Genomic DNA, 22,481 nt, shown 5'->3' with positions numbered 1-22,481 from the left:
TCTTGTCAATTCACAAATGAGAGCACTCTCATTTTCTTATGTAGAAATTGCTCATAAAGAAAGTGTAAGCAAGCTCCAGTTGAGAGAAAAAAACAGCGTGATGTTAGCTGCTCTAATTTGGAATTTACATTATCCACAGTAAATCTATGGTAACTTTATAGAGAAGCCTATTTTTCATAATAATCAAAGCAAGGAATTCAAAATACCTGATTAAGGTTTGTGTTTTCCACAAAGTTATTGTTTTGTCGGCAGTTACTAAACAAAAGTGCCTCCCATGGAATTTCAGACACCACTGACAGAGTTCAGCTGCAGTCGAGGACAACGCATGGAACTGCTGAGTATGCCCTGCAGCTGCACCCCAGGAATACTGACTGAGTGCATGCTGGAGGGAGGACTGTGTGATGTAACTGCTGACAGTGGCATGCACCAAGATGCTTGTTTCTATTCAGGCACTTCTTCCACAGTATTAAGTGGGACTAGTCACATGTTTTCTCCCTCAAGATAAGAATGAGGGTAGGAATGGCTCTTTTTTGTTGGTGGTGGTGAAAACAAGTTTCCCTCTTTTGCAACTGATGAATGACACCAGATGTTTGTGATGGTTTTAATGCCTGATCTAAATTCCCATTAAATTCATCACAGATGTTACTAAATAGCTTGTTTCAGTGGACACACCAGACTGAATGAAACAATAAACTGTCCTCTCTGTTGAGCAGTGAGCCCAGGTCAGGGTCACGAAAGGCATTAGGGCAGTGCAATAGAGCTGTGAATGCTGAACGCATTTGGACAACAGAGGTAAAGATGGCTTTAGTGTCTAACATGCTAGCATTGAGCTCTGCTAATAAAATTGAAAGGGCTTGGATACTGTTTTGCTACTCCAAAGGCAAGTTGGACTTAACCATGCCTTTTTTTTTCACAGGTGGATATAATATGTGGTGATCACCTCCTGGAGCACTACCAGACACTGAGGGAAATTCGTCAAGTCATAGGAGAGAGTGCAGTACAGGTGAGTGGCAGCTGGGGCTTTGTTCTAGGTTTCTTGTTTAAAAACAGAAGACCTCTCTTAAGCCCTCAGGTAGCACCAGTTTGTCTGAAGAAGTTATTTAGAAAAATCTCTCAAATTTATGCAAAATCATTTTTATCTTGTAAGTAGAGTTGTAAGTGTACCATGTTCTTCTTCATCTCATGATGCTCTGGATATGAGGGATTTGTGTTGGGTTTTGTTTTGAAGTTTTTTTTCCCCCCAAACAAGTTGCCATCTTAGCAGTGATAAAATGTACCAGCCATTCTTTCAATTAACATTCTTTGTTTTTCCTCTCTGGCGATTGCATCTCTGCGGGAAATCAGAGGACAAATCCCAAATAAGGCTATCCTTGTGACTGGGTGAGGAGAATAGACTTGCTTATAAAAACACAAACCAAAGATAGAGGGTAATGAATGCAGTAAATGTGCTTTGTGCATATTGTATTGGCTCTGGTCACAGCATGAGTGTATGGCCAGGTATTTCTTGTTGATAACTTGCTGTCTTCAGTGTTGCTGGCTTTGCAAATAAGAATGCATTATTTTAAAATTCTTTGCAAATCTTTTCAAAGCATCTTTAAAGGATCACACCATTTTAAAAGTACTGTAAAAGCAATGAAGTACTCTGCCAAGTGCATTGTAAGATAGAGATGTAAAATTGTGATACATGGTAAATTGTATCTTAATCTGAACTTGGAAGTCTGAAAAGCTAATATTCAATATAGTGGGAAGAAATATTATTAGATAGGTATTTTACTTAGAAAGCAATCTTAGCAGATAGCAGAAGGATTAAAATAGTAGCAAAGTCAGCTCTCCTCACTTGTTTGTGCACACACATGCAGAAACATTTGCATTTAAAATTCCTGCTGAGCTCTCTTATGATACAGGAAAGTTTCTGTTTTGGGGGCAGGAAGTGAAAAGCTGATTTTGAGATCTCTTGGACTTCGTATCACTTGTACTTGATCTGAATCACTAGGAGGGGTCCCAGAGTCAGGGCAGAGATATTTGGCTCATGTTAGTGTTGGCAAACATTAAAATCTGTGAGGTTTGTGCAGTTTCTGCAGTTGCAGGGAATAAATGCCACACCTGATGTCTTAGCTGTTTTATAATAGCATGAAGAAGAAATGAAAATGTAACCTAATTCAGTTTGGGGAGCAGGGGATAGAAACTGGGAGGAAGTGGGTACTGGTACAAACTTGTTTCTAACACTACGAGTCATTGCAAGTAAATTCAGCAATCAGCACATAGTGATGGAAATGCCCTCTGCTAAAAGCTTCAGTAAACAGCAGGGGTATAATCACATATATGGCTTTAGACTTGAGCTTAGCACGAAAACTTTTCATGTATGAGAAATGCTCTTGGGTCATCACTTCAAGGAATACTGCAGCAGTTTCATTTCTTGTCAGAACTGGGTCTGCCTGATTGATGTTTAGTGATAAAGTACCAGTCAGCAGCTCCACAAAGAGAGCAGTTCTCTTTGGGTGCATTCTCCAGTGATGTTTCATATCTCATTTATTACCAAATCAGTATGCTAGCAATTAATTCTCTCAAAGCTTCTCTGTTGGACAGACAAATAGAAAAGAAACATCTTGGCTTATTGTGAAGTCTTGTTCTTTCATAGTCACTTTCGACAGGAAATTTGAAAGACCGGGTTCATCTTTAATTTCTCTTCATATTGTTAGAAGATCTCTAAGGATGCCAAATCGTTGCAGTAGGAGTGTTGCTTCTTTTTTGATATTGAAATAATTGTGACATTTTCATGTTCTTTAGTCTAACATTATAATATTTTTTAAGAAATCCAGAGGATGCATTTGTAGGATTAAAAAAAACCTTGGAAAATATTTTTAGATAATTACCCATGAAAAAACATCCCAGTGGATAGGTCAAGTCTAAAATGGTGAGGGTTGTTTGTTTCTCACCATGACCTGAAATTCAATAAGGGGCACAGTTGTCCTGGCCAGTGAAACTACAAGTACAAAGGAATGTTTGATGAATTTTACATTAAACTCCAAGGGCATCTTGTGCCTTTGTAACTTTCCAGCCTTTCCCAATCAGTGTTGGAGCTTGGAATGTCCCTAATAGCTCTCACCAGGATGCTGAGACACTGTTCAAAACTGCTGTTGTCATTTACAGGTTTCTGAGGTTCATTGTATATCCTTCATGCAAAGAATACAGCTTCAGTAGCTACTTCTGCAACAGAAAGTAATTTGAAAGAATAAACATTGGGCTCTTTTATTTAGATGAGTACAGCCACTGTTAAAGGGGAAAAATAGCTGCTATTCTAAGTCACATATTTCTCTTGCAAGTTCGTTCATGTCAGCAATTATTCTTCTTGCAGGGAAAAGTGATTATAAAAATGCAGATAAGTTTCTCTTTGGCAAATGTATTAATTTTAACGTGCATTCTTTGGTAGCATTTGCAGTGCAGCCTCATATATATTGTGTGTGATTTATAGTTCTGAACCATAATCACTGTGGGGGTTTTAGTGGCTTTTACTTACTATGAATGGTTAAGAATTGTTCTTAAGATTTGTTTGTGAAAATATTGTGTGTTGCATTTATTTATTTATTTATTTATTTATTTATTTATTTATTCCTACTGACTAGCACTGTGTAATGATGCCTTAGAGCCTGAGTAAATGGAAGTTTCCTGGAGATGCAAACTAGCAGGATTTTAGTTCTTCTGGATACATTTCTGCCTTTCCAACAAGTGTGGGAAGACCAAGTGCGATCTGATGATAAAATAAATATTCCTGACACCGACCCCATAGTAATCTATTTGGGTTGTTTTAATTGGAGTACAGAGGCAACTGATTTTAGTGGTTGAATGTAAGCCATTAACGTGTTCATTTCTGAGTAGTTAATAGAAGGCTAAAAAAGAATCAGGAAAAAATCTTGTTTAATCTTGTAGATGTCAAGATATTTTGCCACTTCTGAAACTGAGTGGTTGGCTAAATCTTCCTAATTAGCTGAAAGCAGGATTTCTAGCTCTGTTTTGGGCAAAACCATAAAAAACTCACTGACAGAATTTATATAATAAGAAACAACTTTGTTGCTTTTTTTTTTTTTTTTTTAACAGTGTAAAACTTGGCTTTACTGCAAGGAGTGATCAAAGACAGTCTTTTAGAGGCTCGGTTTTGTTATCAGGTGTTGAGATCTTCCTGTAATTAAGAGTTTGATCAAGTAGCTGAGAAAGGAAGCTTGTTATTAACTAAATGGGAATATAACTTCTTCCCTGTATTACCTTCCTCCCCTCTGCTGCACAAATGTAACCTGATCCAAGCTGCTGGTTATTTTCACTAGTTTAAAACTGGGCCTTCTCAGAGTTCTGCATCACTGATGGATATAATGAGCTCACACATGGGAAAAGCTAAAAGGAGTAGCTTCCTTGATGTCCTTGGCCCTTGGCACAGAGGTTTGGCAGATTATAATGGTGTCTTTGTAGCTCTCACCTTTTTGTAACCCAATGCTATTGTGCTGTTTTTTTAGTCTCCTGAGCTAGGCAGCAAGAGCTGTGCTCTGATTCAATTGCTATGACCTTCTAGCACACGTTTCCTATGGAAGTGTTTTACTCTTTGCTATGGGGTTATTGAATTTGGAAAGTGGGGCACTTTTTGTTGCTGCTGCTCTTAGAACATCAAAAGGGTTGTATATGCTGATGTTTTGGGCTGTAAGTTCAACTTTAAAGTTTATAGTTGGGTGTAACAGGTGGAATCCTTTGTAGTTTTTTAGGTCAGAGTCACAAATGTTTGTCCAAGGACACGGGAGAGCTTTGCTTTTGTGCCTAAGTTAACCTTGAGGTTTGTAACGGGCAGTGATAACTCATTCTCTGTTTGGACTTCTTTTAATAACAGTATCTAGAGAAAGCAGCTGAACATAGATAGAAATGTATAATACTTTACAAGTGAATAATTATAGAGTAAGAAGTGCCAGTACTAGGGTAACTCGCAGCTTCTTTTTGTAGAGAAGGAATTGCTGTGGGTTTGGCCTTGGGTTTAACAGGGCTATTTCCGTTAAATGTCCAACTGCCTTATGTACCATTTTAAAATTATTTATCAAAGAAAATACATTGCAGCATTTTCTTCTTCTAGAAATACTTCTTTCCTTTAAGAAACTGAAAAATAGAGGAAAAGTGGTTTTGACCACAATTTTTCTCCAAAAATAAAGTCTTGAATGTGTCTTATTTTCTCTTTTGAAGGAACTAGTGGGCACAAGGAATAAGTACCTTTGGGAAGGTATAACAATGTTTTTATGTGCCAAGAGGTTCCTGAATAACCTCTTAGAACCTGTTCTACCTTGCAATGCTGCTATCCCAATTTATGCTAATCACCTAGTTAGTTAAAGCTCCTGTCTCCTCCTGTGTCCTTTCAGGAGTTAGCAATGGACTCCTGGTTATTAACAGGGTGAGAAGATGAAGTTAGTTAGTACTAATACATTATCTTACATCCTGTGTATTAACAGATAAAAACATCTGAAGCAAAATACAGTAAAAATTCTAACATGTCAGTTGGTAATAACGTAGATCTCTCTTCAAAACAGAAGTTCTTTTAAAATCTGTCCATATAAATAGTTGCAGTGCAGTGCCAGATTCCCAGTGGGTCTATGGTGGAAGTGCTAGGCCTTTCAGTAGCTGCCTGTGACATAAGTAAGGCTAATGGGTCAAAAGCGTCCTGTTTCACAGGTGAAAGGGATTTTTTATTATGTCGACAATCTTTGAAGAGGAGAAACATGAGTTAATAAACTAATAGTTTGTCATTTGGAGGTTTTTTTAATCCAATGCATTTACTACTTAATAAATGTATATGGTAGTAGTCTGGACTCTCGGGCAACTTTTGGCAGCACCTTCTAGAACTACTTAATGGGTTACATTTTTTTCTGCTCCACAGTACCCTGTGGAAATCAGCACAGCTTTTAAACAAGAGCCTATTGTATGATGATGATGCCATTATGTCTTTAATATAAAAGCAGTACCAGATTTTACCTTTTTTTTAACACCCTTTTCCATCTCAAAGAGGAGAGGGGGATACAGTTATTTGCCTTGATACTTCAAACCTTGCATTCTCCATATGGAAGGGACAGGGTATAAAATGGTGAGATTGTAGCTGGGGTCCTGCCATGGAGCAATTGTTGTACCAGGTGGTGACAGAAATGCCTCATGGAGGAGGGAAAGTGCTATGATGAGACAGTTTATTTCTCTTCTCTCTAGGATGGTCTACTTGTACTGCACTATGGCCTGGTGGTATCTCCACTAACTTAAAGGTGTCTGGAATATCAGAAGGCATCTTCTGATACTGAACGAATCTGAAGTCATGGAGCTTCTTCACTGCTGTTTCTCACCAAAGAAGCCGTCGCATTTCCTGTGGCAGGAAGCAAGTGAAAGGAACCACCACTAACTGCTGTGTGCTTGTAAAGTAACATCTGACTTTACCACTGTAAAAAATTGCAGCTTCTGTAAGTACAGCTGTAGATGTTGCTATGCTTCATGTTACAAATTACTGTCTTCAAATTTCACTCATCTCAGGGAAATTAAATGCTCAAAGTAGCTAAATTTTTTTACTTTCTAAAACCACAAGATTTCACAGGGTGAACAGCCTTTTTTTCCTCTAAGCTCTGAGATTTCTCTTGCTAAGTGTCTAGCTAGAACAGTGCTCTCAGGGATGATCTTCAATGAGCAGTATAATTTGTTTTGGGGAAGAAACAGTCATTTGCCTAAAAGAAAAGTATACTGTGATCATCTGTCTTTGGATGTGATTTGGGGAGAGGAAGGAAACTTCAGAAATGCAGACCAAAATAGGTAGAAAATGATGCAGCATAAGCATTGTTTTTTGAGAAGTAGCATTAACTTTGTTGTTTTTCTTGAAGAAAGACAATTTTGTTTGCACTGGAAATATATTTGCTGGTAGTTTGGCTTATACCAAATGGTGGATCATGCATCTCTAGTCTGAATGGAGATGAGCTAGCTGTAAGCTGGTTAAACTATGCATGAAAAAAAAACATAGCACCTCTTTCTACCTGCTTGCTGTACATAAATTAATCACTGTCAACCTGATTCTGCTATCATGTAAAATCCATCAACTGACTTGACTGTCAGGAGCATAAATTCATTCACTTTAGCACATACCTCTCCAGCAGCTGTGAAAATGGTCACTTTTTCCACTCTTTCTAATGTGTTTCAGTGCACTGTAGTGGAGACCTGGGTTGAGTAATGTAATACCTGCCTGTTGCTACCAGATTCACAGAGGACATTAGGTGACTTTAATTTTAACATGTTAAAATACTAGGTTTTGTGACAACTGTAACACTTCAAAATTTTCTTCTGTTTAGTATTTCCATCTTGTCTTGTGCAGCATTAAGGATCAGAGAGCTCTGTGTGTTCTGGTCTTGCTGCATACTGGGTTGTCAGTGTGGGGATTCATGAAAGTTTCCATTAGGCACCAGGCTCTTTCCCTTCCCTACAGTCAGTGCAGAGAAAAGGGAGATTCCTTTGTAAGGCATTTCAGATCACCTAAGTTACAGAAGCATAGAATTCTTAGTGTTGGATGGGCCGCTGGAGATCATCCAGTCCAACCTCCCTGCCAAGGCAGTGTGACCCAGAGCAGGTAACACGGGAATGTGTCCAGGTGAGTTTGGAATGTCTGCAGCGAGAGAGAGACTCCACACCTTCCCTGGGCAGCCTGTTCAGTGCTCTGCCACCCTCAATGTAAAGAAGTTCTTCCTTCTTCCAGTCCTACTTCCTTTCTTTCAGTCAGCTGGTGAGGCTGCAACTCAGTCCAGGGGTGAGGGTTTGACTGAGCTGTACAGGGGTTCTGGAGCTCGGGGACACCTGAGCAGCAGCCCCAAGTTCCATCCAGACACAGAAGCCTTTGGCTTGGAGGCATGGAGGGGACATTGCCAGGAGCAGCGAGGGACACTGAAGTGTCCCTAAGGAGCAGAGGAACCCCTTGTGGCCTCTGCTTGACCCTCTCCAGGAGCTCCTTGTCTTTCTTGTATGGAGGACCCCAGAACTGGACACAGTACTTCAGATGTGGCCACACCAGGGCTGAGTAGAGAGGTAGGATCACTTCCTGTGACCTGCTGACCACACTCTTCCCAATGTACCCCCTGATTCCATTGGCCCTCCTGGCTGCAAGGGCTCAAATGTATTTGTTCACTGTCAGCCTAAGAGGACTGGCATCCTTTGTCTAAAGAAAGCTTTCATGAATCCTCCCTCAGGTCTTTACAATAAGCATTGTTTTGTCTGTGAAGTTGGCACCATAAGAAAAAAAAATTTTGTTTGAAGTAATTCTTGTGATGCTTCTAAAAAATGTAACAAAAAGCCTTTTTAGCTACAAACTCCTATTTTACCTTTAAAGTTTGTATAAAAGTAGTGTTTAAAATGCAGCAGAAAATGAGATTATTTTGTAAACACCTCGTGAGTTGTGTTGATAAAAGATTATATATTGTAACAGTAAAATAAACTTTATTTTAGCCAGTTTAAAAAAAATTGAGCCCTTGTGTTTCCATGCCATGTTTCCTACATCAGCCTCAGAATTGCAGTAGATGATTGTGAAACAGCTGAATGTGCTCTGGGGTTGTTAGAATGACAAATTTCAATTAAGAGGCTGAATGGTGAAGGGTAATTCAATATCAATCTCCACTGGAGCTAAGTGTGGTATTGTTAGCCGGAATAACATGAAATCTCTGGGACTCTCCTTTTAATGAGGATTTTGGTGAGAAATGGCTCAGTAAAGAAGTCGAGATCATTTTTCCACAGAAATACAGGAGAAATAATCCTATGTAAAGGACTCCCTTTTTCATCAACAAGAACATATTTTTGTGAAAGCCACCTCTGTTATCGTCCTTCATGTTTATGGCTGTTGTTCTCAAGTCTCTGTGAACTGACTCTCTGCCTCTGGAATCAAGGCATCTGGTTCAAATACTCAATATTGCCCCTTCCTGTTCCATTATCACTCAGGGGTTTGTTTTCAAATTTATAGCTCTGTGCTATAAAATAATAATCAGTACAGTCACATTTTACATTGTAAATTCACCTTAACCCTGGCTTGAACTTCACATCTACAGAAGGGCTCATGTGCAGAGTTTTAACAGCTGTATAGAAGCTGATAGTTAATTCAAATTAATGTCATTCTAGGGATGCATTTTACTTGCATGGCCCCCAAGAGGGCTGTGCTGCTACTAATGTCAGTGTAAAATTCTGCTTTTCAAATAAAAAAGGGCCTCCTGAATATCTTCAAAGGATTTTCCTGTAGGGTAAATCACATGCCAGCTAAAATGCAGAAGGTGAACACTCCCTTCTTCACCCTGTCGGTGGCTTAATGAGGAGGATTGAAGGTCTGTAACCTGTGGTATTTTTGACATGAATGCTTAGTGACCTGTTATTTCCCTTTTGTCCACTTCTATTTCTTCCTCACCTGCCTTCAGAAAGTGTATTTTTAGCATAGTTTTCCTGGCTGAACATCCTGCTTTCTTTCACCTGAAGGCACTGATGTGTTCCTTCTTTCCAGTGCTGCAGGTCCCCTGGGGCACATCCGTGTGCAGCAGGGTGACCTTTAGCTATTGCCAAGGCTGAGCTGAGGCTCTGTGGTTTCCTGCATAATCAGCCTGCTTGCTTTAAAATGTGCCAATCTTCTTTCAGCTCTCCTGCTGCTGTTTTATTTCTGTAGGTCTCCTTTTAACCTTGGCTTCTCTCCAGCCACTTTTGGTCCTGATGATAGAAGAGCATCTGTAACAACAGGCCGTCTATGGGATGGCATCTCTGCCCTCATGGGAGATGAGCCAGCCTTGTGCTCTGGAAGTGAGGGAAGGTGTGCTTGGACTCATTCACTATTTTACAGACATTATTGTTTCTTTTCTTGATGAGATAATTCTGGTTTTCCTTTCTCATTATCTTCTTAACAGCATCATGGCTAACACAGTTCCTTATTAAATACTGCTTATAAATGCAGCATAATTCTGAGTTCTTGTACAGACCTGCTAATTCCCAGCAAGAGCAGATGATGAGCCTTAGTTTCCGGATTTCTTATAAATACAGAATCAAGCAACAATCAAGTCATGAGCAGAGTCATATTGGTTGCATTCTGCCTGTTTTCTTTGTGGTCAGTACAGGTTCAGTGTAAGAAAATAAGGTTCAAGAGACGGTTGAAATGTACAGCTGAGCCCTCTAAGCAAAGGGGACCTGCAGTGGCCAGGGATGGCTGTCATTTATGTCCTGAACAGAACAGTGCACCCAGCCTGGCTCTGCACTGCCACCAGTCTGTGGCACATATGAGCCAGGGGAGCTCTTAAAACTTATTTCTGTAGATGTGAAACGACCTAAGAATTTTATTGAAAAACCATTCAAGCTTGTCTATTACTAATCCATGTTGAATTTATTTTCAGAGAATCATTAATCATTTATGTGCAATGATTTATGTTAATACATTTTTAACAGTCAGTAGGAAAATTACATCCCTGGCATTTTTGGTTTTATGTTTTTTTTCAGTATGGAAATTATTAGTATGAAATCTGTGGTCAATACAAGTGAGTGGAGGAATTCATTCCAGCAGTTGAGAGAATGACTATTAACAGATATAGTAGTTTTTGTGTATTGCATGCCTTTCTTTAAAAGACAGATTGTCATATTATCCCCATGTATCTTTTAATATGCTCAATAGAATGCACCAAGGGCCAGCCTGAGCATTTAAGTTCTTTAAAATGGACCTTTTAGGCTGTCATAAATACCTGCTGAGAGATGAAGAGGTGTTGCATTCTCTTCAATTCTGCTTTTTATTTGTTTTTTCTACCTTGTGGTCCTTCTGTAATACTAATTAGTTCAGCAGAAAGAGAATCAAGGTGGCCACAAATGGAATTTTACCATGTCATCTTTAAGAGACCTTTGTTGAATGGGCCAGAGGATATTTACATTGACTGAGGTTTCAGAATGTTGCCATGGATACAAATTTAATCACTGGACAGGTCAAATTTTATTAGTTTTGAGAGAAAAATGGTAATGGCATCTGAGGCAAAATGCAATATTGATTGGCTGTCCTGCAACTGCAGAATTCTTGCTGGAGCTGTATCGCCATCTTTACTGGGTTTGGATTTAATGTAAAACAATGTATTTGTGTCAAATACAGCAGTGGTCTGCAAAAGAAATGTTTCCCAAAGTGCAAAAGAGAACTTGCATTTTCTAACTGTGTGGTAAAATAATCTATTTGGAAAAGAAAGTTTAAAATATCTGTTTTTTTCCAAAGGAAACATTAACGTTAGAAAAGTATGTGGTGGAGACTTGGCAAAGATTGAGAAAAATTGTATGTTCCTGTGAGAGCTACTTTGGAGCCCTTGGTGTTGATGTATCCGTAACCTCTGTCCTCTGAATGGATTTTCTGGTGTCCAGTAGGGGAAGCTCAGCTTCTCAATCCATGAGGATGTTTCACCTGTACCAGACAGTGTGAAACTGAGAGGGGTTTGGTACCTTGGAGACTTCCAGTGCTCTCAAATGTGTCTGAAGTTAAGCTGATGAGCATAAAAATGATCAGGGGAGGACGTAGGGGGTAAAGAGGACATGGAGTCACAGTATGATCTTATAATCTCTGCTTCCTTAAGAATCTAGCCTAAATGTTTTGGCTTACTGAATCATTTTGGCTTGCTTCAGGCATTTTTATTCATACATCTCTTAGGTCTCATTGCTAGACTAGGAATTTGCTAATGAGGTGTCATATCTGGGGCTTAGGGTTTTATTCTTTCTTTATTTCGGTTTTTTTTCATTTCCATTGAAATTTGCTTAAACTTAATGATGTTCTGAGCCTCACTGCAAACCATGTTTTTCAGCCTGATCTCAGCTTTTCCAAATGACATCTCCAAACAGCTTTTTCTTACAGCTCACACTTGGATCTGCATGTGCATCATCTCAGGGAAGGACTATGTGTCTGTCAGAGCATTTACAAGGCTGCTCTGGACATTGGAGAGCTAAGAACTTGTTTCTCCTTGTGCTCTCTGGCATTTAGGCAGGCAGCAGCTGCCTCTTAATTCAAAGGCAAAGGAGCAGAGTTACCCTGCTGTGGTAGGAATGGACTTTGGGCCTCTCTTGTTCAGAACTGACACAGCACCTCAAGAGCTTTGCTGCAAATGAATGTGTACCAGGGGCTCTGGAATTGCACTCTGACGTTTTCTGGTATTTCTCTTCTGGAGAAAGGAGATGTTTAGCATGGACACTGTTCCTTCTTTATGTTATGCTCTCTGTCAGTTCTGGCCAGCAAAATGTTTGCTTTAACAAGGATGAAATTGTTTGTCACAGAGTTGCAAACTCATCTCTGGTTGAGCTGGGTTTTGGATGAAGACCCCTGCACAACCTGTAGGAGTGCCTTCCTCCTGAGCCCCAGCTCTGCAGACCTTTGGTTCATTTGGAAGTGCTGGAAAAGACCAGGGTTAATGAAAATTCTCCCACCCCACCCCAAGCAGTGCACCGTTTGCACTTTGTGCTGCGTTTGCCAAGTGATCCTTATTCCCACAGGCATGTGAAGTCTTGGATGAATGAGCTGGCATTGCTTGTGCTATTTTGACATACACTCTGCTTCAAAGTGTCAAACCCCAGTGATGGGGACATTTGATCATTCATAAACATCTGTTTGGCTGCTGGTTTAGGGCTCTGTGTGGGTCGCTCTCTGCAGGAAGAAGCTCTTTTCCTTAAAGAGGTGTCTGTGCCAAGAGCTGGAAAGAGAGAGTTGGCTGGATCCAGCCAAAGGTTCCGGAAGAGACTTTGCTCTGAATTGCATATTGATTCCTTCTTGCTGAATGACAGTGTTCTTCCTTGGTCTGGAAAAGGAGATGTTTGCATTCCTGCCAAAGGAAAATGTTTGGGGTTTGTGGGTTTTTTTTTTCCTTTGGCTGCTTTTTCTTTGGCTTACTTTTTAATGATTTGCAGCATCTAGATAAGCGTCATTAGCAAAACTTCTCCATGTGCAGCAACTTCGTCTATTTTCAAAGAGCTCTACATCACCACTGCATGGGCCAGCATCTACATCCAGGGAAAAAACAGCCAGCCCAGTGGTGGGAATTTGTCTCATTGTAAGGAAGCTCAAGTTCTCCCCAGCACAGAGAAGAAGAAAATGCAGTATCATGGAGAAATAGCTGCGCTCTGCTGCTTCCTGAGCTTATGGTGAAGTCTGTGTCCACAGCTGCCTTTTATCCAAGGGGTTGAGGTTTTATAGAGGTATAAATCTTTCAGCATCTGCAGTGTGACTCACTCCTTCCCTCTGGCAGCCTGAGTGTTTAACCCAGTAAGAAAGATGGGACCACAAATGAGGATTTATTGTCCTGTTCCAGCTTATGGTTTCACTGTAGAAGCCTTCTGGTGCATGTAAGCAGGCAGCTAAAAGGAACCACTCTGAAGAAGATAGCAATTGAAAAGGAGGCCTGGTTGGAGATAGTCAGAGGTCAGCATTGGCAACATATTCAGCCAGGCCTGTCCCTCTTCACTGTCATTTTTCTTCTCATAAAGGAAATGAGAGTGTAGACATGGGCCTCCCTGCCTGTTGCCCCTCTGTCACCTCTGGAGTTTAACATCATGAGACTGCACCAAATTGCTGCAGAGCTCCAGAAATGCAGGAAATTGGGCTGGCCCTCACACTGCAGCCATTTTCCAAAGTAGTTTCTTGCCCTTCCTGCAGCTCCTCCGTCCTGTTCCACCACTGTAGCCCCTTCACATTGATATCACCAAAATAAATTCCCAGTTTTGTAATTAGCATCCAGTTAGCTGAGCAAGCAGGAATTCTGTCTGAGGATTGTGCTGGGAACAAAGGACAAGTCAGGCTGCTTATGCTCAAGGGACAGAAAGCAGCAGCACTGGAGAGTGAGATTCAGAATATATTTCATTAGCTGCACAGTCACATCTGCTTTTTATTCCCCCAATGGACTGGGAGACATTCTGTGTGTTAGCATTTCCTAACTGACAGCAGACCAAGGAGATATTTGGACATTTCTTGATCTTGTTTTATGTGCCAATACCTTGGACTTAACTCTGCACGTGCTGACTCCCCCAGGCTCTGCCTGGGCACCCCAAGTTGCTCTGTGCTGTTTTGCTGGGGGCTGCTGGTGAGCTGCACTGCTCCAGCCATGCCCTGGGCCCCCTCCCCTGCATCTGGAAAGTGCCCCTTGTTTCACCCACCTGCAGGGCTGCCCTCCCCAGGGCTCTCACCCTATGGTGAGCAGCCTGTCCAGGGCATGGTCCCCGAGGTCACCAGTGTGACAGGATCAAGGTGTAGCTATGCTGCTGCTGGCCTGCAGCTCTGGTGGAGAAGCCTGTGACTGTCACACTGTGTCCCTGGGGCTCTGAGGCAGATTGCCATGATGTGGTGCAACAAAGCAGGAATGGAAAGGCAACAGGACAGTGTGCTCTGGCAGGGCCACCAGTAGGAAGCTGACTGTGCTTTTTCCCTCTACAGGCACATGTCAAACAGAACGTGTGCATCTTCCAAATATAAGCCACTGCAAGTCACAGCACTTGTGACTGCTGAGTTTAATTGGGAGATGGGTGCACTCTCCTCTCTTCATCTGCTCTTCTGTAAGTCACTTTATTTTCAGGTGTACAGGCAAAGCACGAGGTTGTTTCTAACCCCTGAGCACACAGGCAGCGTGGAGCAGAAATGACGGGTACCTTGGGACTGAACTGTCAGGGGTGTGATGCAAATCACACCCTCAGAGTCCATTTTCTGAGCAAATGAGAGTGCACTTGGCCATGGCAGACCTTGCTCCCTCAGCCAGCTGGCCATGGACTCTTCTACACAGCAGGGCCACCATGACAGGTACCGGGGGTGAGCCCCAGACGTGCCCCACTGCCATCAGTGGGTCCAGCCTTACCTTGCAACTCCAGCAGGAGGGGTTGGCAGCTGCCTCCCAACACTGAGCTCTTTGCAGGGGCCCAGAGGGACTGCTGGGCACTGAACCAGCTGTGGGCCGGACACTGGGGTGTGTTCCCAAGATGATGCAGCAGCAAAGACAACAAAACAGCTCGGTTTGATCCACACAACTATTTCTTTTTTTAATTATTAACTTGTGCCTTACAATAGAAGAGGAAAGAGTGCGAGCAAACAATTTGCTGGTTCCAGGAACTACTCTGGCAGCACCGCAAGGGCAGCGAGGTCTGATGATGATAACCCTGCCAGGGCACTGACACACAACACACGGAGTCTCCTGCTCTTGCAAAAGCGATTGCTGGCAATTTAAGGCATTGAAGGAAACCTATAGTTGTTAAATCCTATATCAAATTTGGCACAGATTGGAACAGTTAGAGCAGAGACAAGGATGCTTTGCAGGCTGGTGTTCAGGAGTCCTTCAGCTTCCCAGTGCTGACTGGGGCACAATGCTAATCTGGGCACAGGTTTTTCACATGAAGACTGTGCAGCCAAACAAGGGGCCCTCAGACCCTCATATTTGGGAGACAGTGATACCGCATGAGGTACTGCACCCCAGCATGGTGGTGCCTTCACCTCAAATGTAGCAGTTCCTGCCCTGTGCCTGCTGCTTATAAACCCCATGTGCCTGGCTTGACTAGTGCTGTCAGAAATCAAGACTGGTCAGTACAAAGAAAAATTAACATTCCTTATAGTTCAAAACTATACGTGGCTGAGATCAGATGTCAGGTGTGGTTACAGTCCAGTTATGGCTATTTCTGTGCTTCTAGGGTTAAAAGTGGACGGCTACAATTCGAGGAGTGGGGAAAAGTTTAGCTGTACATGGATTTGGATAGTAGATGAAGGTATGTAGCCTTGAAACTAGTTACAGTAAACATGTTGAGTTGTTTCCCTCCCCTCCCCAGAGAGCTGGCTCAGCAGAATTCCCAGCTGGCTGCCCCTCGCCCGCCCGCAGCAGGAGGAGAGGGAGCGTGCTGCGCATCCGTGTGCCACCACCACAATGACCAACATGCATCTCTAGCTACCTGTCCTGTGTGCCTCCACCCCATTTAAAAGGGAGCAATGTGCCAAGCTCGGCCTCTGTGTGGCAGGACCCGCAAGGAAGCCATCCCTGGGTTGGTGTCCCCAGGGGAGGTTATGTGTTTTTAAGGGAGGCTTCCTGCGAGCCCAGTGCAGCTTTATACCCAGAGGAGCAATTTCAAGGCCGAGTGGAGACTGTTCCCCCTCAAATGCTTGTGAACAGGGTCCTGATGGTTACATCTTTGCATTTGCAAGGATTCCTCCATGCAGGTTTAACCTCCCTCTTTTCTTGACAGAGGTTATGGTTCCTTCAATCACCTCAGCCCTGCTGGATGATATTTTAGAGGTCACTTTAATAACCTCTCCTTGCTCCTCCTCTTTGAAGGACAGAGTAGAGGAACTAAAGCTCCTTGGCTGGAAGGAGTAAGTAGGGCTGGGGAGGGAATTGAGTGATGGAAGGCCACCGCTTCCCATGTTGAAGAGGGTCTCCTCTCCCTCCAGCAGCTTCCTGCAAGCACATCACAAGGGAAGAGGTTAGTATGGGGATGTGAAACATCTGCAAAACTTGAGAGCAAGTTGTGCCCTGCAGGCAGGTCCAAGTCATCACCACAGGTTACACTGCACCATGAAACTGATTCAAAATCGTATTTTGGTCAACCATTTCTGGAGGACTTGCAATATGGGGTACATGACAATAACTTTTTCCCTTCTTTCCTCTCCAGAAACATGAGGAAAATACCCAAAGCACAGTCTTTTGCATCTACTTTTAACTTTGCAAGAGAGACGAGTTTCCAACCCCAACTGTCCCCATTAAAAAACACTGCTTCTGGGATGGCTGAGGGATGTGTTTCACAGCTGCTAGATCAAGGCAGGACGTGGAGCCATGCCTGCTCCCCAGGCAGGAGTATGGCAGATCCAGGCAAGGGAGATGAACAACATGCTTGTGGCTCCTTGAGTGTGTACCCAGGTATTTTTTGGGCCCTTGAAAATACCCCAGCCTAGTGGGGTCAGGGGATTGGGTTTGGAAAAAGTCCAGGTAGAGCAGGAATAGAACAGCCTTACCTGTAGGCAGCTATCTCGATATCAAGGGCCATCTTGACGTTGAGCAGGTCTTGGTACTCCCTCAAGTGCCGAGCCATCTCATTTTTGGTGTTTCGCAGGTCATCCTCCAGCTGTCCAATGGTGTCCTGTGAAGGCAAGGGTGCTCAGCCCTGTATTTTGGAACAGGGGCTTCTCCCACAGTCCCACTCTGCTTTGCCCATTATAGAGATAGGGAAGTTGTAATGGGCAATTGTTCCATGAAGGCACATCCCACTAGGAGCTTGGGACCATGAAATGTCATGCTAGCAGGGATGAAGAAGCAGGCAGAGCACCAGGCATGGCTTGTGAGTGTGTGAGTGTGGGGAGGCTTTAGCCATTGATGGATTTATGCAGTTTCCCATCTGCAGCAGGATCTGTGAGATGGGCAAACAGTGCATGGTAGTGGGACCCCCAGTCCTGCAGGGGAGAAGGCAGGCTTCTACAGAGGGAACTTTTGGGCTTAAACATCATCAAAGTAGAGGCAGTGGCTCAACAAGACAAGTGAAAGCACCCTGCACTGCAGCAGCAGAGAAGAAAGGCTGCAGTCTGCATCTGCAGGGCTTAAGAAGAGTTGGGACATGCTTCCAGGAGGTGGAAGGAGAGGTGCTGCTTCCAGGGGTCCCCTCCAGGTGGGGAAGTCTGTCACCTTCCTGGGAAAATGCCTCAGAGCCCAGGAGTGGGGGATTCTGAATGCAGGGATCTGGGGAGGTTACAGAGACAGAGGACTGCCCTGCAAGAGCCAGGGTGCTCAGCTTGACAACAGTGTCCTTCTAGCATCCTTCCTGTCAGCCTTGCCCTGCCTTTTGTCCCTTATAACCAGTTCTACCTGTGATGTGGAGGACTCTAAGGCCAGAACTCCTGCTAACAAAGGAGACTAATCTTTTCTTCTATTTTTTTTTTCTCAGAAAACAAGCAGTCTGCATTTTTCCCACATGCATCTAGGTACCTAAGCAGCAGCTTGAAAGCAGTGAAACCTTCTCCCATAGGGCTCTTCCCAATCAGGTTTCCTGCTGCCAGCTGCCCCACTGTGCCACCAGAGAAGCCTGATTTGGAACAGGAATGAGTCAGCAGTTTGCACTTAAGCCACGATGTATCCCTTCCTACAGATCCCTGCAATGGTCACACTCCTGCACCCCCTCCTAGAGTCAGGCCTTTGCAATTGCATTTTGCAGTCCCAGCAAACGATCTTTGTTCTGCCATATCATCCTCATCTTGTCCCCTTCCCATTCCTATTATGTCCTCAACTTCCTCTCCTCTCTAACCTTCCTCATGGACAGTGCAGAGGCAGTCATGGCATGTGGAGCTGCCCAAGGAGCAGGGAGCTGTGCTGACCCTGATGCAGTGGGCCTCGTTCGAGCAGAGCCCCTCAGAGTAGCAGCTCATCCTGAATGCAGCATAGAGCACGTCACAGTCAGATTAGCTGGGCACAGCCAGCCTTGCAGGATATTTAGGAGTTGTCCTTGTGGTCTCTGCTTTGACCTGTGCTACCCTGACCATTTTCCACAGCAAAAGATCTGCAAGAAGCTGTGCCTCTGAGGGCATCACTGGGGCATAAACTGAAAAGCCTCCAGGACATGCATGGCTGCTGCTGCACAGATTAAAGCCTCTGCTTCGCTGCAGACAGATTGCTGCTGCACCAAGACAGGACAGGAAGGAATGACTTGAGGTGATCCCCAGCCTGGGACAGCTCCACTCTTGCTGCTGTGACTCTTTGTGCCTCCAGCCCTCTTCCCTCTGCCTGTTGTCTGCATGAACAAAAAGCTCTTTCAAAACTGGTTGTCCTTGTTCCTGGTCTGCGCCTCTTCCACACCCGAGCTCTACCAGCTGGTAGAATAAAAACACCCTCCTCACACCACTGCAAACCTGTCCCCTACCAAAAAGCTCTTGCATGTCAGTTCAGATTTGACTGGGCAGCCCACAATTATAAAGACATGCCCCTGCTTTAGCAGAAGGCTTTTAAAAGTTCAGACAATAGAAATATTCTCTAAGACACACTTCCAACCTTTTCCACTGTTTGCAGCCAGGGAAATTACTTACTTAACTGCTACACATGCACATTGCTCAAAAGACTTTTAAGTATTGCTACACATAAAACAGATCTTGAGTGTCATATAGGAAAGCACTGCCATGCTGTCACTAAAGCAATTTCAATTATGCTGCTGTTTAATCCAGTTGCTTAATTTTTTTTGCCTAGCTGATAGGTTGCTCCCAGGACCCCTCTTTCACATGTCATCAAGAGTATTTATGATTACTATGTATAATTTTTTCACTATAGATAATATATTGCCTATTTCCACAAAAATTGTTAAAGACAACCTCAACTATTCGGGAAGCTTGCAAGCAGCTTGGAATTCATGAATTCTAGAGTGCCTGGCAAAATTTGGCCTTGGAAATGACAAGGCATCACTTAGGGCCTCCAGCTATGATTAGAGGCAGTTGTTTCAGTATTTAGAAGGAAACAGCTTGATTTAGAAATCACAGTTCATTTAACAGCCATAGAACAATCTCATGATTCATTTTATTATAAATCATGAACATTCCCTTGTAGCAAGAAAACGTGGTAATGGAATGAGAGATATGGAGCACTCTGTCTGCTTTACATGAGTCTTTCCACAGACATAAAGATGCTGGGATCTGTCTGCAAGTCCAGATTTAACCTTTGCAGAGCTCCAATTTCTGCAGTGCAGGTGCCAAGAGCCAGGCCACAGGGCAAAGGGCCAAGCTTGGGCAGACAGCTTCGAGGAATTACCCACAACGATGTGTAGGCAATTTTGGACCTGATCCTTAAGGGACAGGGCAGGGACAGATCGATGCCCCAAATAGTGCTGCCGTGTGCAGGGATGTCCCCTGCAGGAAGAGTGTTGGAGGGGGTGTCCTGGCCTGCTTCCCCAAAATCTGCCCTGTGGGTTTTTGCCTCTGGATAAAGGATGAAGGTGACAGGCAATGCAGTGGTGGGGCAGAATCTGTGTGCAGGGCAGAGAGGCACAATGCTGGCTGGTGGGAAGGCTGCAGGGATGCCTGGTGCTGCGCAGCGTTGCAGGGACACTGCCTGCATGGGTGGGTGCTGCGCAAGGCAAGAGGGGTGGGTGAGTGCCGCTCCGTGCTTGGGGGTGTTTTGTGTAGCGAAGCACCGATCGGGACAGCGCAGGCAATGGTGCTGAGCGATGCAGGCGCGGAGGGGGAAACGCATGGGGCCGGCGTGTCCAGCGCTGCACAGAACTGCGGGAGGGGCTGCTGCAGGGAACAGCTGCGCTGGACCAGGGGAGGGAGAGTGCGGAGTCGCGGGTAGCGGTGCGGCACCGCGCCGGGTGTTTGCGTGGGATGAGATTCCCGGTGCTACACATTACAGGGAGCGGCTGCTAGGATGAAGGTGCCGACTGGTGCGGATGGCGCGGGAGGAGGATGCTCGGTGCCGCCAGTGCCCGGCGCTGCCCGGTGCCAGGGGAGGGGACAGTGACGGTTCCCGGCGCCGCCCGGCTCACCTGCAGGCCGGCGGCCTCGGCGTTGTGCCGCTCCTCCAGCTCCTGCAGCTGCCTCTCCAGGGACTGGTGAGCTCCGCGCAGGCTCTCCATCTCTACCAGGCGCGCCTGGAGCTGGCGGCGGCACTCGCCGGCCTCCCGGCGGCTGGCCCGCACGGCCTCCTGGCTGCGGGCAGCCCGCTCGTGCAGGCGGGCGCAGCGGGCGCGGTACCAGTCCTCGGCCGCCTGCAGGTTGCGGGCCGCCAGCGCCTCGTACTGAGCGCGCAGCTCCCGCAGCGCCGCGGCCAGGTCGGGGCGCGGGGCCGGCGGCGGGGCCGCGGCCGGGAGCGCGGCGCCCAGCTCGGCGAGATGCTCGGCATGGGCGCTGCGCAGCGCCGCCAGCTCTTCCTGCTGCGCCGCCGCCCGCCGCCCCAGATCGGCGCTGGCGCGGGAGGCCGCCTCGGCCGCCTGCTGCCGGGAGCGCAGCGCCCGCTCGGCCTCGGCGCGGCTCCGCGCCTCCTCCTCGCAGCGCGCCCGCAGCCGCTGAGTCTCCTCGGCCAGGCGCGCCCGCTCCAGCGCCGCCTGCGCCCGCTCCCCGTGCGCCTCCTCCAGCCGGGCGCGCAGGGCGCGCAGCTCCCCGCCCAGCAGCTGCCCCAGTCGGCGCGGCTCGTCCGAGCGCTGCCGCAGCGCCGCCAGCTCCGCCGCCAGCGCCCGGTTCCGCTCCTCCAGCACCCGCACCCGCTCAATGTACCCGGCGAAGCGCTCGTTGAGGCCCTGCAGCTGCTCCTTCTCGCTGCCCCGCGCCCGCCGCGGCTCCGCGCCGCGCTCCCGCACCACCTCCGGCTCCGCTCCCTGGCGTGCCCCCCGGCCCCCCGGCATCTCGGGGCGCCGCGGGGCTCCCGCGAAGAGGTGGCGGTAGGAGGCGGCCAGCGCCGCCGGCTCCGTGCTGTAGCTCATGGCGGCGGAGCGGGAGCGGCGGCGGTGCCGGCGTTTATGTACGGCGGGGCGGAGCGCGGCGCGGCGCGGAGGGGGCGCGGGGCGGAGCGCCCCGGCGGGGAGGGGGCGCGGTGCGGGGTGCGGTGCGGTGCGGGGTGCGGCGCGGTGCCGTGCGCGGTGCCGTGCGCGGTGCCGTCGCGGCAGGAGGTGGCAGGAGCTGTCCGTGAACCGCGGTGCTGAAGGGCTGTGGCCGCGGGCGGGGCACGGGGCGGGACGGATGGATAGACGGACGGACGGAGGGATGTAGGGGAATGGACGGACACACGGACGCAGAAGGAGCATGCAAACATACACAGGCAATGGGCGAGATTACACATGCACACAGAGACAGATGGATGCACAGGCATGCGAAAAGGGTCAGGCGCGTTCACAGTAAGACACAAACGTCCACATGCTTGGAGCCAGAGAGACAAAGAGACAAGCAGCCGTTCAGAGAGACGCACAGATGCACTGGCAAGGAGAGGCAGAAAAGAAGAGACAGAAGGAAGCTGGCAGAAATGGGCAGGTGGAGAGGGAGTGAGTCAGGCAGGCACCCAGAGAGACAAAAGACAGACACACAGGTGCGCGCACACATACACACACAAATCACTTGCTGGGGTATCCCCAGCTGTCCCCTCCAGTGCTCAAGGGAGACTGTGCTGAGCATCTGTGTCTTCACTGAAGGTGTACTGGGAGGGGTGGTTCCAGCCGCTCTTCTCTGATAAGGACCAGGGTGCCTATGGCTGTGTAGGATCTCAGTGGGATGGGGATGGAGGCTGTTAGGGTGCAGAGTTGGGAATATGCTTGGAGGACGGTGTGACCAGGACAAAGACTGATAATGGTCAGTCCAGATGTACCATAGGTGACACATAGGGAGGATTTTACCTTCAGGTTGTTTGCCAGGAACTGAAACACTTTAGTTTCTCTACTATCCATGCAAGCAGGCTTGGCCCTCCCATGGGCTAGGGTTTGCTGGAAGTACCCAGGGCTGCATCACTGACAGGAAGGGGGATACATGCACACCCCACCTCCAGCCCAAGTGC

At 46.1% G+C, this 22,481-nt stretch overlaps 2 protein-coding genes across 3 annotated transcripts in view; one reads left to right on the top strand and one right to left on the bottom strand.

The window, feature by feature from the left end:
• The window catches only part of PCGF6 (polycomb group ring finger 6), a 39,679-nt gene extending 21,148 nt beyond the window's left edge, over positions 1-18,531 (top strand). Inside the window, exons 9-11 of one of the 2 annotated variants that reach the window (XR_015773201.1) lie at positions 917-1,003; positions 6,223-6,467; positions 18,512-18,531. Coding sequence is in view for 1 of the 2 variants with exons in the window: in XM_088059564.1 (XP_087915690.1) it covers positions 917-1,003; positions 6,223-6,273 (138 nt within the window). In the remaining variant the exon portion in view is untranslated. Of the gene's footprint in view, positions 1-916; positions 1,004-6,222; positions 8,500-18,511 lie in introns of those variants that run through there. The other variant, XM_088059564.1, reaches the window with a different exon arrangement.
• Positions 15,008-21,420, bottom strand: INA (internexin neuronal intermediate filament protein alpha). The gene is made up of 3 exons (XM_005520873.2): positions 20,488-21,420; positions 16,988-17,112; positions 15,008-16,433 (listed from the first exon to the last, which is right to left on the bottom strand). The coding sequence occupies exons 1-3, from the start codon at positions 21,418-21,420 to the stop codon at positions 16,160-16,162; spliced, it is 1,332 nt and encodes a 443-aa protein (XP_005520930.2). The 3' UTR covers positions 15,008-16,159.
• Between the last annotated feature and the right edge of the window lie 1,061 nt (positions 21,421-22,481).

The sequence above is a fragment of the Pseudopodoces humilis genome, chromosome 9 (genome assembly GCF_049639895.1).
Source record: "Pseudopodoces humilis isolate 2021_Gansu_Grassland_sample_001 chromosome 9, ASM4963989v1, whole genome shotgun sequence".
In the NCBI taxonomy this organism is placed as follows: Eukaryota; Metazoa; Chordata; class Aves; order Passeriformes; family Paridae; genus Pseudopodoces; species Pseudopodoces humilis.
The sequence above is the reverse complement of the archived record's forward strand: the minus strand, read 5'-3'. Positions and strand labels throughout refer to the sequence as shown.